Source organism: Polyodon spathula, chromosome 16 (genome assembly GCF_017654505.1).
Source record: "Polyodon spathula isolate WHYD16114869_AA chromosome 16, ASM1765450v1, whole genome shotgun sequence".
Classification (NCBI taxonomy): domain Eukaryota; kingdom Metazoa; phylum Chordata; class Actinopteri; order Acipenseriformes; family Polyodontidae; genus Polyodon; species Polyodon spathula.
The window spans coordinates 31,626,176-31,641,671 of NC_054549.1; the positions used below are offsets into that span (position 1 = coordinate 31,626,176).

Here is a 15,496-nt window from a genome sequence, read left to right on the forward strand (position 1 = left end):
TGTAATATTCAGACATCATGCTGTTCTACTCATTTTTGTAAGCTGTAGATGCTCTTGCCTGTCATACCCTGGCAGTTTATCTCCTGGAGTCTGGATTTGCTTTTCGACTTGTATGTCTATCAAGCCACTGTAGCTTTGAATACAAGATCAAAAGAAGATGAATTCCAGAGGAAAAAAAATCCTTGTATGAAGAAAAGAGTGGGTGCTGTGTAAACACCCCAGTGACAGCTCGCAATGAGTTATTTTAGCACAGTATTAGCACCCACAATGATAGACAGCCAGCGCCTTTGTGCTAAACAAGAAGTCAGTCTCTCAGCCCCTGCAGCACGTTGCCACATCAACAATACATTTTCTCACAGAATTTTCATTGAATATAGCCTGGTTTATATTGTTTCAAATTACCATTATCTGTATAATCGACGGGATTGAAACACAACATGTCTCCCACCCCTGTTAAACGCTGTTAAAATGCATGGATTGGGGATTGGTTTGTTGTTGTCTCCTGGGAAATGGCTTAGGCTTGCCCTCTGGTAATTAGCTGCAATATTTTATTTTTCAGGATAGTGAACTCTGCGACTTTGTTGCTGCAGCATTGGGGTAATAAATAATGTCCTTTTCACTGTACCAGCAGATGTGTACTAGTAGGAAGACAGGCCTCCTGTAGTTGACTACAAAGGGCAGTGTTCCAGTACATTTTCAATTGAGTGTGTGCTTCAGCTACACAATACTTCCTGTTTATTCAAACATCTTTTTACCATTCTTCAACCTCTTCACAGAAACAGCCAGAACATGGCTACAGCACGACAGCAGAAGTTTAGAGGCAACAGGGCCTGGTAAACCCCTCACTCGCTTTATTTTTTCATTGTCTCGTTGGGCACGGGTTCAGATTCATGTTCAGCTGTTAAGAGAGCAATGATTTGTGGAAGTATTTCTTTAGTTTTTGATAAACCAATTTAGCTTGTTATCTATCTGTCAATATATTTAGTTATGTGTAAAAGCAGGCTGTAGGCCATCTGATGTATTGGAAAGTTTTATTTCCCATCCGTTCTACAAGTTTTTAACTTGGCTGGAATGATTCCATCATAGTGTTAATCTTCTCAGTTCGGCTGTAGGATTATTTGTGAAATATTTAAATGTATTTTGCTCTGCAACATAACTGCATATGTTGTGGGATGCACTGTTATTGTGGGTTATATTAGACAGGCAAAATGAAATGCAGTATTTCCGTGCAATAAATGTGTATTATTATTTTTTTTTTTTTTTAATATAAGTAGGACTGGTTTTAAATATCAGACTTTATTTAAATGTACATTTTCTATAATTAGGTGAAGTTTTGGTTTGTCTGGAAGGCCTGAATTCTTTAATTTCTTAGTTGTGTGTAGGTGTAGAAAACTCATATTGTCCAGTAGTGACAACCACATAAAATAGCCCCTTTTACAGGCTGTGCTGTGGGATTTTCCCCTCCAGTGTTCTTTTTCTCATTTTAATAGTTTCATTTCAAAGACGTAAAACTGGCAAATTTTTATCGGGCTTTACAATTACTGTTTATTTTCATAACTTAAGGTGCCTTTCACAAAACAGTCTTGAGTAAGTAAGTAAGTAAGGAGGTCATTACAAAACAAGTTTGAAAATGAAATAGCCAATGTCCAGGTGAAATATTTTAAATAAAGCATTTGGCGGAAATGGGGTAACAAGTACCAGTAACACATCTGCACATACACATTCAGACAGTAGCCCATTTGTAGTATAAAAGGGACTTGTTTGTTGTACGGTTTTGTCAAGACAAACATATTCCTAAATTTATATAAATGTATTTTTTAAGATTAAGATTTAGTTTCATCTATTTGGTTGAATCATGAATGCATGCTGGTTGGATTGGGATAGTAATGTGGAGATATTATTGTAGTTTTGTAGTTGGTGGCTACTGATACTTCCCACCTAAAAGTATCTGCTACCTTTTAGAGCATGGCTATCAGTAAAATATTGTTTTTCTTTCCTCTTTGGTTTTGCATGTCAACAGGTTTGATGATAACTGGCATCTCCTCAATAATAATAATTTAAAAAAGCCTCCATTGTATAACAATGTTTGTATCTGTCTCTGACTATTTGTTTAATGGTGGGAGGCATCACATCTGCAACATGGAAAGAGTGACTAGTTGTTTACTCAGATGTTGTACTGGTGTAGGTGTGAGCTTCGGAACTCACTGTGGGAACAGTAGGTTGCTTTTCTTGGTATCTGTGTCGTTCTGATGACCATTCTTTTTCCCAGCTCCCTGGTTTTGTTTATTCTGGATGGCATGTTTGATTATTTATCGGAAGGGAAAAGGGAGTAGCTGGAGCAATAAACATGTGACTGCACTTTGTTTTGTTTTCCATTGAGAAAGCCATGTCCATGCCCCAGATAATCAGAACACGAAAGCTTTCTCTTTTTTTTCTTATGTGATTAAAGAAAATTTGAATAATGAGTTTTTGAAGATGCCATATGTAAGGTCTAATAAGTTTAATATTATAGTACCTATATTAATTAATACATTTTTATTGATAAATGTTCATCTTTTTATTGCTTAGAAAAGTTTCAATTGTTTCATCATGCTTGGTGTAGTTCTGTTGTCAATTGTAAAACAAATTATGTGAAGGTAAGCAGTGGTATTAAATAAGCAATTAAACTCAGGCTTTCTATCTGCAATGCCATTGCAAAACACAGCGTATTTCCTATCAAATATGTACATTTTCAAATTGTAGTTTATTTTTAATCTTTTAGAAGTCGTTTTCACGTGACCAAATATGGTTTTGTCTGATTAGTGGAAACTATTGTATCATAAGGTACTATAAGGAAATGGCGATGGAAAATTGTCTGTTTTGCACACAACATGTTACGAGCTGTTTTTAATAAATATCAACAGCCTAGACCAAGTTGTTATTTTGGTAACATCTGTTATGTTAAAAGGCAATAAACACTGGAAGTATTTGTGGTCCAAACAAAATATTAAAAGTTCTTCATTTTATTTTGTTCAGGCTCTTCAAGTTGCACGACAGCTCCTGCTGTATCAGCAACAACAGCAAGGCTCGGGACTGAAGTCACCCAAAGGGAATGACAAGCAGACAGCTCAACAGGTACAATCATGTTTATTCCTGCTCAAAAAGGCTTTACTCTCTTTCGCAATAAGAGTTGATAACTCAACGGTTTTGTCAATATATGCTGTGCTTTCTTGCTCGGAAAGCATAAAATGCCAGCACTGACTTGTTCATTTTTTTTATATATATAAATGAGTTTTCTGCATCTGTTCTATTAATACAACATGTACTAGAACAAGTGCATAAACAGGAAATCAAGTAAAGCAATACCAAAACTTGTATTGCTAAGATGTAAAATACAGAACATTGCAAGAGAGCAGAGTATAAAATAGTGCTGTAAAAGCAGAGGTGTATACTGTAGAACAGGAAGTGACCATGCAGAAAATTTCTTTCATAAAAGAAAAGCAAGTGAACCCCAAGCTCCACTTTGCCCGATCAGCCTTATAGTCTGCAATACTGTACGTGTGACTTGTATTAATTGTGAGCTACTGTCCATGAAACAAAATGGGGGTTGGCTCCATTTGAATTTCTAACTTTGAAATACAAATGCCTGAAACAAACCCAGAGTAAACTAAATTTGAACATATTGTCTACTGAGGAGAAAATAAGCAAAATATACAGAGTAATGCATGAACAAAATTAATGTCACCAAGGACTCAAATTGATTTTTGTACGCAGCAACTTTCAAATTTCATCTGAATGAAGACTTCCACGTCTGTCTATATATAATACTGGCATGTTGATTTTATACCTAGTAATGAGATGATGTGGTGACTATCCACTGTACATTTGTGGGCTGTGAATTTGAATTTCTGTGTTACTAGGCCAACTGAGATCTGTGATCTGGGTCTCTGTTGTCCACAGCATAGTTTGTTCACTTTCATTCGGGAACTAAAAATCATTATTCCTAAAAGGAAGTGAGAACAAGAAAATTGATAACAATTGGTGCATAATTAACTGGTATGCACTTGAGGTCACCACCTATAGAGGGTGCTATGGAGTGGAGCTGAGATTTCTAAAGACGGTAATTCGGAGGCTAACACATCGAAATAAACAGAGCTGGTGCAAATACCATTGTTGCACCTATAGTAAAATACATCTTTAAGGTCAGGATTAAAATCACAGTCACACTTTTACAACTGCAATACTAAAATATTTACAGCAACAGTATATGTCATATGTATTTGTATGTTCCCAGATTTGAGGGGAAATTTTTTTTTTTTAAAAAAGCCCACTCAGACTGCTCAGATATGATGCCTGCAAAGCATTATGTAAGGCTATATGAGAACATAGGGATTGTATGTTGGTGTATAAATATAAACATGTCTGCAAGGTATTTTGTAATTAATACCACAGCCTGGTGTATATAATATTTAATACCCCTTTCCCATAGGGAGCATTTTTAATGAGGTATTGTACCAGCTAGGTCCAATGTCAGGTACTGAAAGAAGCTCTTTGTTGTGCAGATGTTTTAAGACCAGCTCCAGAGGATGAAATATGACTGTGTTGACCTTTCAGTTGTGAGCTTATTTGTCAGGATTCAAATAAGTTGGAAGGATCAAACTAAAGAGTTTCCCTAGTCAGGCTGGGAATTGTGTATCAGAGGTCAACAGTGGAGGCCACACAGCTGATTCCTCTACACAGTCAGTTGTTGGTACATATTAAAGTGCTAGACCATCTCCCGCAGACAAAGACAAAATTAAAATTCTAATTTATTAATGTATACAGAGAGCTCGCCCAACCTGTCACTCAGCTATTGAAAAGAAAACCTAGTCTTTTTTTTCTCTATGTAGCTTATGAAACCTACGAGTTCTGTATAGCATCTAAATAAATCCTAACTTGAGCATGCAGCGCAGTTTCATAGTATATAGTCATTCTGTTAAGTGTGTGTAGTTTTTTTTTTTAAATCTAATTCAGTAAAATAAGGAAGTATTGCATTAGGAAATACACATAATTCTATACAAAGAACATTGACTTAATTTCTTTGTCTTCATTTAGGTTATGTTCCTGTATTGGTTTGAGCTGGGTGATACATGAAATTAAAAATAAAAATATGGGTACAAATGTACTCTCATATCATAAATTAGTTTGCTAGACAATTAACTAATGAAGTCAAGTACGTCTATCACTTGCAAAACAGTTGGGAACAGAGATAAGACCACTGATACCTCACTGTTAATTCAGTCTTGTTTGAACTATCTTTGTCATATTACTGTTAGAAAATCCACAAATCTGAAAAAAAAAAAGTACTATTTTTGATAGATAGGTGTGGACTATCTATCATCATATCTGATCAGATCATTTCACATGTACAGAAACAGCTAAGAACAAAAGGATGAGCAATATAAAGTTGTGATGTCTACAACATAAAAATCAAAGTACAAAAAGGATCAGTCTAAGGGATGAGATGAGACAAAACTGGTACTATCACTAACTTGCCCTCCCAATTCAAAAATGTGCTTTAGTTTTTTGGTATATTTTTGCTACTCTTAACGTCATATAATAGTCTACAAATTTATAGATATATGAATGAATGACACATCCAATTTCTTGCATATGCAAAGAACACATTTGTAGCGCACACAAAATATTCATATAAAATATTTTCTGTATTATATTTTTTAAGAAGACATGACGAAACCGGTGGATCGCTATTTTTTTTTTTTTTTTAAATCTAATAAAGAAACTATTTAATAGTTTGGCAGCACCTAATTGAAGACAATAATATAATCATTTCTACGAATTTTGGAGAACTCCTTTAGCGCATTCTGGTTAATTCTTGCATATATATATATAAGAACATAAGAACATAAGAAAGTTTACAAACGAGAGGAGGCCATTCGGCCCATCTTGCTCGTTTGGTTGTTAGTAGCTTATTGATCCCAAAATCTCATCAAGCAGCTTCTTGAAGGATCCCAGGGTGTCAGCTTCAACAACATTACTGGGGAGTTGATTCCAGACCCTCACAATTCTCTGTGTAAAAAAGTGTCTCCTATTTTCTGTTCTGAATGCACCTTTTTCTAAACTCCATTTGTGACCCCTGGTCCTTGTTTCTTTTTTCAGGCTGAAAAAGTCCCTTGGGTCGACACTGTCAATACCTTTTAGAATTTTGAATGCTTGAATTATATATATATATACACACAGTATAATTGTATATCTTGAAAAACTACTCTTCTAAATCTTTTGTAGTCATTTTTGTATTACTTCAGTATAAATACATGTTCATTTGGATTCATATGTTGTTTTTTTCTGACTTTATGTGAACGAAAAGACACACATTTGCCCGTTTTCCCATTGGAAATAGTGATCTTTTGAAATATCACTGGCCTAGTCACAAAAGCAAAGTTTGTGGGGAATAATAGCCATTTTCTGTACTTTTGAGGCATAAGCAATTAGGAAATAACACTTACTACCCAGGAACAAAAAAAAAATAATAATAATAATTGTTACACGGTGGTATCACTCTAGAACTTGTAGAACCGGAGAAATGGTGAATGTCAGTGAAACTGCAGTGAACAGAGCCGAAATGGCGGCGTCCATATACATATTTTAAGTGTTTTTCCCCGGATTTAAAGTAAATGGTGTAACCCAAAAATAAGTTGGCAAAATAAATATTTATTTTGTGAAAACCCAGATTTATTTTTTCTGATTTAATTGCTGAATGATAATGTTTTTTTTTTCTTTCAGATTTATCTGTTAGGTATAGATTGAATCGCCACATGTAAAAATAAATAAATAAATAATTTAAGTTACACGGAATTATTTTCCATGGATTTACTGGAAAAAATAATGTTAGTAAAATGTTGACTCACCACGTGTAAAAAAAAAAAAAAAAGACTTGTAGACTGGTTTTAAATGTTGAATTTACGACACGTGTTTTCAACGTTTATAGTTATATCTGAAAGTGCAATTTGGAAAACGTGTAAGCATGTGTTTAACATTTATGTATTTTAGTTAAATCTGAACTTTTTGTGATTTAAATCTAGGAACAAATACGCCATTTACATTAAATCCAAAAAACAAACGTCTGTTAAAATATCAAATGTCAACGGGGACGGAAGGGGGGGCAACAAAATCTATTCTGAGTAAGGGGGCCGACATATAAAGTGTGCGCACTGCTGTTCTAGTTGGCAGATTGAGCTGTAAGGATTTAAATGTCCAGCAGGTGGTATTGCTTTTTATAATGATTACTGTTGTTGGTGGAGAATCTGCCAAGAGTACACACACTCACACTGTTTTCAAAGAAAGTGGTTTCAGTGGTCAAAAGTGTGTGGAACACTTTAATTTGGAGCCTCATATGCTTTTGCTTGAAGCATTTTAGTGTACGAAACATGATAGCAGCTGCTGCAGAAGCAGAGGAAAGCTAAACATACTTGACTGGTCAAAAGTGAGTAAATTGCTGACGAAATGACACATGCAATTAAGAGTGTCCCTGCCACTTTACCTCGTGGTTTACACCTACAACGCTGAACAAGAGAGAGCGACTCCCACCTCACTAATTACCATTATCACTGAAATGGTAGGGTTTGAGTCATTAGTTCCATGTGCATTTAATTAGAGGCAGTCTGAAATTGGATTTAACTTATTACTTTTTCATGGATCACTTTCTTGTCATCACTTCAAATTGGATTGCAGCCCCAGGTAACTAATTATGAGAGCCACAGGCTCGAGAGTGAAGAAATAGGTAATTAGGAACAACACTGTCGGACCCTTGCTGATAGTCTACTAGCGCTGCGGAAAAAAATCAGCCTCGTTTGTAGCATTGCTGAGAAGCTAGTGCGTTTAACTGTTCAACTGTGTTAGGTATCATGGGAAGGTTCCTGCCACCTAGAGTGGATTATGTGATGTGCAGCTGGGTTGAAGATGTTGTGTCTACATGGTTCCTCTATCATCACCTTAATTCCTAGATAAAACTAGTTAAAGCAACAGTTTGGTTGAGGTTTGACGCTGGTTCAAATATCTGCACTTCTCACATTTAAGGCTTTTGTTGGTTAAAAAAAAAAAAAAAAAAAAAAAAAAAAAAAAAAAGTGTTATTCAGTGTTTTTGTACTGGGCATTTTAATGAATGTTTCTGTCCTTTGTCACTCTAGTTATATTCGTACTATTGTGAACTAGCTTTTTCTAATCAGATCAGATTTTTTTTATTGCACCTACTGTATACTTGTTTTTAGGTCATTCTTTGTTTGTGAACACACGGAAACAGGATTTTGTTCTAGAATATGTTCATGAGCTAACCAAATCTGAATTTAATGCTGCAGAAATGTCATAGCACCTAAAGTAAGGTTACATTTCCTCTGAAACATTTATATCTTTTTTTGTAGTGTTGTTGTCTTCAACACACCAGTATTTACTCATTTGTTTCCTGCATTGTACTTGCAAGCATAGGAAATTAAGTTTACCTCCAGATAAAAAATAAAAATAAAAAAAAAACAAAGAATCTAGCTTTATACCTTTCAAAGCTCTCTTTATACTGTATGTCCTTTCTGTTTACCATACGGAGTTAGCTGGGGGTCACTAAAGTTAAATTTAGATTTTTTTGTTCAGATACATGGCAATTTCTGACAGGGTGCAGAGGGCACTTTTTTCTGCCAGTGTGGTTAGCTTTGTTTTTTAAACTACTGTTTTTGTTATAGACCATGGCATTGTCCTGATACATGTACACCAAAGTGCTCCAATCTGCAACTCATTAGTGCACAGTGCTGGAGCCCATCCAGTGGTTAGAAAATGTCCTGAAGCCCAGAATAACAGCAGTTGGTGCAAGCGGCACACTGTAGAAGTGACAATGAGGGGGCAGTCCAGCCTGCTTGGCACAGTGCCCAGGCAGGAAAGCCAGCTGAGATATCAAGACAATGAGGCTGCTGCTGTCTTTATGGGATGTGCTCTGAAGGTGTGGACGGCACTGGAATTAGGGCTGTAAATAAAGAGCATGATTTAAACAATCACACGGTTTTAATCTGCCATTGGCTGAGAGTCTGATTTACACATACAGTTCTTAATTGTTAAAACTCAAACCAAATGTTTTCAATCTCTGTGAAAATAATGGTGTGTTTCTTTTAAGAAAATAAATAAATGAAAACAAAAAATATATAGAAAGAGGCTTTTTCCTCTTGGATTTATATATATTCTTTACTTAATAAAGTATATGATGTTTAACAATTTTAAAACACTAGTAGTTAAAATATTCTTTTTTTTAATGCTGTAAAAGTAAATGTGTGCTGTTAATAACTGCCTTGCAAACCGGGATGATACCATAACACATAAGTTAAGCTAGATTTTTGTGTTACTTCAGGAGTGATACCACAAGTATTTTCAACATGTCAAAGACTCAGCATGGTTATCTAACTAAAGATCGGGACATTTTATACAGTTTGTTTTTCTTGTCATATTGTTAAAAAAAAAAAAAAAAAAAATATAAAAAAATTCCAGTTCAGCCTGGCTGCTGTTTTTGGGCAATTAACCTTTTATTATAATTGAATATGGCTTGATGTTTCTTTCAAACATGGATATATACATCAAATTCAAACTTTTATATAAATAATTTTATCGGTATATATATATATATATTATATATATATATATATATATTATATATCCCCTATATATATATATATATATATATATTATTTCCTGACCTGTCCAACCAAGAAAAAACAGCGGTAAGAAATTCAACGTGTAAGTCTCTTTGGTCACACATTTTGCACTGTTTGACCTGCTGTTTTGTTGGGGTTGTTCCTCCTTGCTGGGTGGCAAATGTGTTGCAGACTAGTAGCATAACATGATAGCATTGTGCTATTAGATAAAGTTTTAAAAGATGCAATTTGCAGACCAGTAGAGTTTGAAGTGTATGCCACTAAGTAAAACACATACAAAACCTTCAGCCACCTCTATTTACACAGTTCTTAAAAATAGTTTGCTAATTTAAATAACAGGTTTTTACATAGTTAACCAAATCATACAAGTAACATTTTTATATTTGTAATTTCGGTGGGGGATGTGAACACTAATAACATGTGTTTTAATTCACTTCATTGTGTGATCATCAAAACACAAATTTAAAGAACTCATTCAATTAAACTATTATTTTTCAGGCTTTGGCAACATTTCAAACAGGGTAATCAAGGAGTGCGGTGCATATTTAACTAATGCTAGATACAGGTTAACAGCAGTTGTTAACACAGAACCTAACTGGCAATGTTGGATTGTGGTTTAGACTACGGATGATTGCAAATCAGAACTGTCCTAAACTGAAGCAAAATGAAAATGAAAAAAAAAAACAAAAAAAAACAGCCATGTATTAAAACAGTTTTAATGTGCTGGTGCTAATATTACTTTATTATGATAGACTTTTGTATGTATGTTATAAATTATGGCAATTATTCACCATTTTTGACTGTTTTTGTTTACTAATTAGTATTAAATGATGTTGACAAAATTATACTGTAGTAAGTCAATTGATATACATATTGTAGACTGAAGCAAATGTAGTGCAAAGTTAACTGCCAGTGAAAATGCCATATTTTAAAATCTATGAAAGCATTAATCTAATAACAGTGAATTCGTGAATGGCAGGGTGCTTTATTACCACACATTAGTACGCTATCTGTGGCACAGTTTTATTTAAATTCCAAAATGATGTCATCATAGTATTTAAAGGATCTGTCCTTGTAAAATAGTTATAGCAGTTTAAAAGAATGAAAGTGAGCAAAATCTTTTTAGTGGGTAATTTATTTAGTTGTATTTAACAGGGCTGTAATCTTTGCAGAGTAAACAGCTTGTAACAGTGCATTATTCACATTTGTTTGCCCACGTTATTCAAATGTTCTAAGAACTTACTATCTAAATATAGCATGTTATGATATTCATAAAGAGAAGTTGAAAAATAAACTTCGGAATCCCCCCACCCACAATTTTCTGGTTGCAAATAAAACTCGTGAAGATTGGTTTTGTGCTGGATTTAATGAATTTAAAAGTAAATAGTATCCTGTTTTGACTAACTGCTAAAACCACAAAAGTCTTCATAAGAAGCAAACATAACACATTTCAAGATATGTTGGCATTTTTCAACAGGAAACTTTTGGTTAGTTAAATATTCTTCATGTTGCTGTACATGGTGATGTACGAAGAGGAATACTTTCCCTGACAGTCACATGCGGGACAAAGTGAAAAACCACATTTGATTTCAAGCATGAAAGGATGTTTGTACAAACATAAGGTTGGGATCAGGGGGCTTGCAGACAACAAGTTACTTTCCGCTTCAGTATTTTCTTTTTCTAGCTTGCATTTGATGGAATGTTGGACTTTGTGGTTGAGAGATTAAAAGGTGGGTCATAGATGCCACCCCTCTAAATGTGGTTAAAAGCCACTAAGTTAATCACTGAAGCAGATCTGCTGTGAAAAGATGTCTATTGTTCTGTGAGTAAGCCACCTGTGTAGTAGCCTGTGTTTATTGTTTGCTATAATACACACCTGTTCCTTGCACTCTTTGACTTTTTGTTAAATTAGGGTTGTGTATACACTTGAATACCAAGTACTAGTTTGATGAACAGTGCATTTCTTTTCATCCCCAATGAACTTGAACATTCCTTGGAGTGAGTTAGTTTCATATACTGAATTGAAGGTATGCAGCTTTGCTATAAACTGTGTTAGAATAATAAGTGTCTGAAACATATAAACAATTAATTGGTTATAAATCTGTGTTACAAGTAGCAAATACCCACTTTGTATAGTAGTTTTGTTGAGGTGTTATAATCTGCAAATTAGCAAAGCACTGCACAACATGATCTCACAATTAATAAATAAATAAATAATTAAAAAGCCAAAGTATATTCTACATAGGAGTACCGGTTGAAGAGAAAATAGCTTCCTCTTTGTGTGCTAGCATCTGTACAGCAAATGCCAGAAACAAAACTTGAACTTATGCCTGCTAAATATATCATGAAGCCTGAGGGACCATTGAAATGAGAACAGTGGTCCATTACTGCTAAGAAGGTGTTTTATTGAAAATATGCCGACATGCTCCCCATGAGACAGTGAGTTAAAGGAGGCAAGATGCCCAACAGTAATACAGGTTGTTCTACTAGACAAGCAAATATATATAGTTTGACAGTGAAGCCTTTTTTTGTGAGCAGCACTAAAAAGAGTATGCTTTATCTTAAGTACAGGTGGCATACATTATATAACATGTTGTAATTACAGTGAACGTGACTTCTGCACCAAATAGCTTCTGAAGACTTCTACATTTTGGACAGTAAAATGTGCAGAATTGTAATATTTATTGGTACAGCACATTTAATCTTTTTTAAAAACTTGGACAGTTCGCTGAGCTAAAACAAAATGAAAAGAAAGCTGTTGAAGGTAATGTGTGCCTTCATAGAATATATATAGTTATCAGTATAAAAACTTTTTTTAGCATTCAATAATAAGTTACAGTCCTTCGACCTTCAATAGTAGTAATTAATTCAATAATATGTTACATTGCCTTATCAATTTGTATTCTTAACTCAGTAACCTTTGTTATGCACAATCCACCAGTAAGGGGGGGGTTCTGTATTATGCAGATTCTAGTGGATACTGCTCCAACATAATCTACATTTAAATGCAAAATGTAAAGCAGTTTACGAAAACAAACAAACAAAAAGTGTAGTACATAATAATATTAAATCAAGAATAAAATTGAAATCCTGTTTTAAAACGTTCAGATTGCTTCCAAATTCCCAAATTAATTGTGTTCATTTTATTTGTTTATTAATTTGTGCTACAAACTGCTAAACAATCAGTTAAGAGTGCGTAACAAATACTGTAGAATCCCACTGTATAAATTCCATCAATTCTGTCATCAAGCCAAAATTCAATTCTTACTTTCCATTTTAATACACATGCAAAATCTTGTAGTGCCTCTGGAAAGCAATGCATTTAAGCCATGTACATATAACACAGGAATATTTGTAAACATGTATTTTTCTAAATAGAAATAAATGACAGTATTACTTTAATCCCTGCTGATCCTACATTAGATTTCCTCCAGACTTTGTTCCACAAACTTAGAATAGTTTCTCTTGCAACACATCCCTTTAGTAGAACAATAGAAACAGATAAGAGTGATTGATCCCTTTTTATTTTCTGTGGGTTTAACAGAGTATACTTATCTGTTGTTTTAATTAAGGGGATATTTTTTTCTCTTTAGGTCAAAGGGTTAACTGCAATCAACTGCAGTTTCTTTCAAGGGCCCCACACAAAGGCGTTATTTCACCTGCAGTCACTGGAAAGAGGAGGCCCATTGTGTGGGGCATTTGAATTGATTATGTGTAGGAGCTGGTTGTGATTGGTGGAGAAGGGCGTGGTTGATTGGATAGTTTTGCATCTTGTCAGCCCGGGAGCACCCTTGCGCATGCAATCTGTCTGTATCCTGAGGAAGCTAAAGACGCTACAGCAAGGCTTATTAGAGCTTCATGGCCCAGCAGTCTGTTTATGGTGCCAGCTAAATGGAGTTTGTCAGGTTTGTCAATATGATTGATTCTGCAATTTTGGTACTTTTCTTGTGTAAAACTTGACAATTTAATTTGTCCTGGGAAAGAAAAAAGGCTTTGTATATAATTTGTGTGACATTTTATCATTGTTATTGGTTAATCTTTATCAAGCAGTTAAAGGGTTAGAGTCAGGCAGAACAGTTTAAGAGGACAGCTTTGCTCACTTTAGCCTTTTTCTTGACCTGTAGAGAAAAATAAGTGTGTTTACTTACTGGTGGAAATGTGTTTGGTGTTTTTTAAATAGATTTGTTTGATACTTTCTTTTTCTTTTATTTTTATGATGTATTTTTGTTGACTTTGGAAGAAACTGTAATTTTCACAAAAGGTTTTTGATTGGTTGATTATTGAATTGGGTTAAGTACACATGGCTTGTCCTGGGACAAGAAATACATGACAATTTTAAGATTAAATTAGGAAATATAAAAAATAAGATGTGATTTGTTTGTCTAATATTAGCTTTGTTTTGTTGCTCAGTTTGTTTGTTTGTTTGTTTATTTATTTATTTATTTATTTAATTATTTATTTATGGGGATGGGGGGGGGGGGGGGGGGGGGGGGACGACATATTTTTCCCCTCAGCTATACAGATCTCATGGGCTCAGGCAGTGTTTACTCTGTTTAGATTGTTTTTCAGCACCAGCTGTCTATATTTGCTAGACTTTACTAAAACAGAGACAAATTAAATCATTCACGCCAAGTGTAAATGGCGGGAAGGTGATTTGCTGAATGTGTTTGCTAGTCAGTCTGTCATGTAAAATTAAGAGAGTGAGAGAGATGTTTTTGACAGAGAATGTGGTTACACCAGCAAGGTATTGTTATTCAGTCTAAATGTAGGTATCTTAAATGTCAACACTGAATTATTTGAGATGCAAATATGAAGATTTTCCTGTTAGGAGAAACCTCAGGAAATGGTTGTTAGTGGCTGGAACGCTGTGTATGAACTTCCTTTTTTGCCACTATGTTTAACCCTTAAAACAATCGCTTAGGTGCTAGTTGGCTTGTTGATTGTTTATATTTCAACATGAAAAGACAGTTGTTTTAATTAAAATACATTTGGTAATTGTTGACATTTTGTGGAAAAAAAAAGGTTCAATCTTAATTCTGACCATGCTTAAAACAGTTCTGGTTGTTGAACTTTTCAGAGTATATTATAAAGGAATTCCTTGGCGAATAGCGCACACACACACACACACACACACACACACACACACACACACACACACACGTGTCTTTGCAACGTTGAGAAAAATGCCATCCATATAAAAGTGATTTAACAAACAGCATCAGCTTTTAACCCAATATAACCTAAACAGAATCACTGTGTATTGCAGTACGCTACAGCTGGCTTTGACTTTAATGTGAGAGAGCTGAAGTGAGAACTGATTTGTCTGACAGTTTATAATCAAAGTTGATTTATTGTTCATTAGTAGTGCATTAGCCCTTTCAGGCAAGGCAGTTATTTGTGCAGTGGCCTGTCAAGCAGAGAGGCTGCTAGCACCTGTCATTTCTAAACCATGACATAGGCAACCAGATATTACATTGATACTGAGGAATAGTACATCTGTAGGGTGCATGTGTGCCTGGAATGTCTTTTACTAATTGTAGGTGTTTTGCAGTAAACAAAATGTATGATTCAGTATTGCAATGGAAACAAGCCACTTTTCTGAAAAGCTTGAATCATACCTAGCAAACAACTGACAAAACTGTGCACATGTTTATTGCGCTGTCCTGTAGTTAAGTTTCCAAAGTGTAGGTCAGTAAACAAGTTATCTGTCGATTTTGTGGTATATGATACATGGCATTATCCAAACAGTGGCAACCACAGCCTTATGTAGTAAGAAGGAAATAATTAAAAATACAAATTAGGCACAAAACCTAATAGCTTCTGTTTAACAC

At 34.7% G+C, this 15,496-nt stretch overlaps 1 protein-coding gene across 10 annotated transcripts in view; it reads left to right on the forward strand.

The window, feature by feature from the left end:
• The window catches only part of LOC121328851 (forkhead box protein P1-like), a 169,245-nt gene that overhangs the window by 107,136 nt on the left and 46,613 nt on the right, over positions 1–15,496 (forward strand). For 9 of the 10 annotated variants that reach the window (XM_041273972.1, XM_041273969.1, XM_041273962.1 and 6 more), the window contains one exon: positions 3,016–3,114. In XM_041273972.1, coding sequence (XP_041129906.1) covers positions 3,016–3,114 — 99 coding nt within the window. Of the gene's footprint in view, positions 1–3,015; positions 3,115–13,447; positions 13,571–15,496 lie in introns of those variants that run through there. The other variant, XM_041273970.1, reaches the window with a different exon arrangement.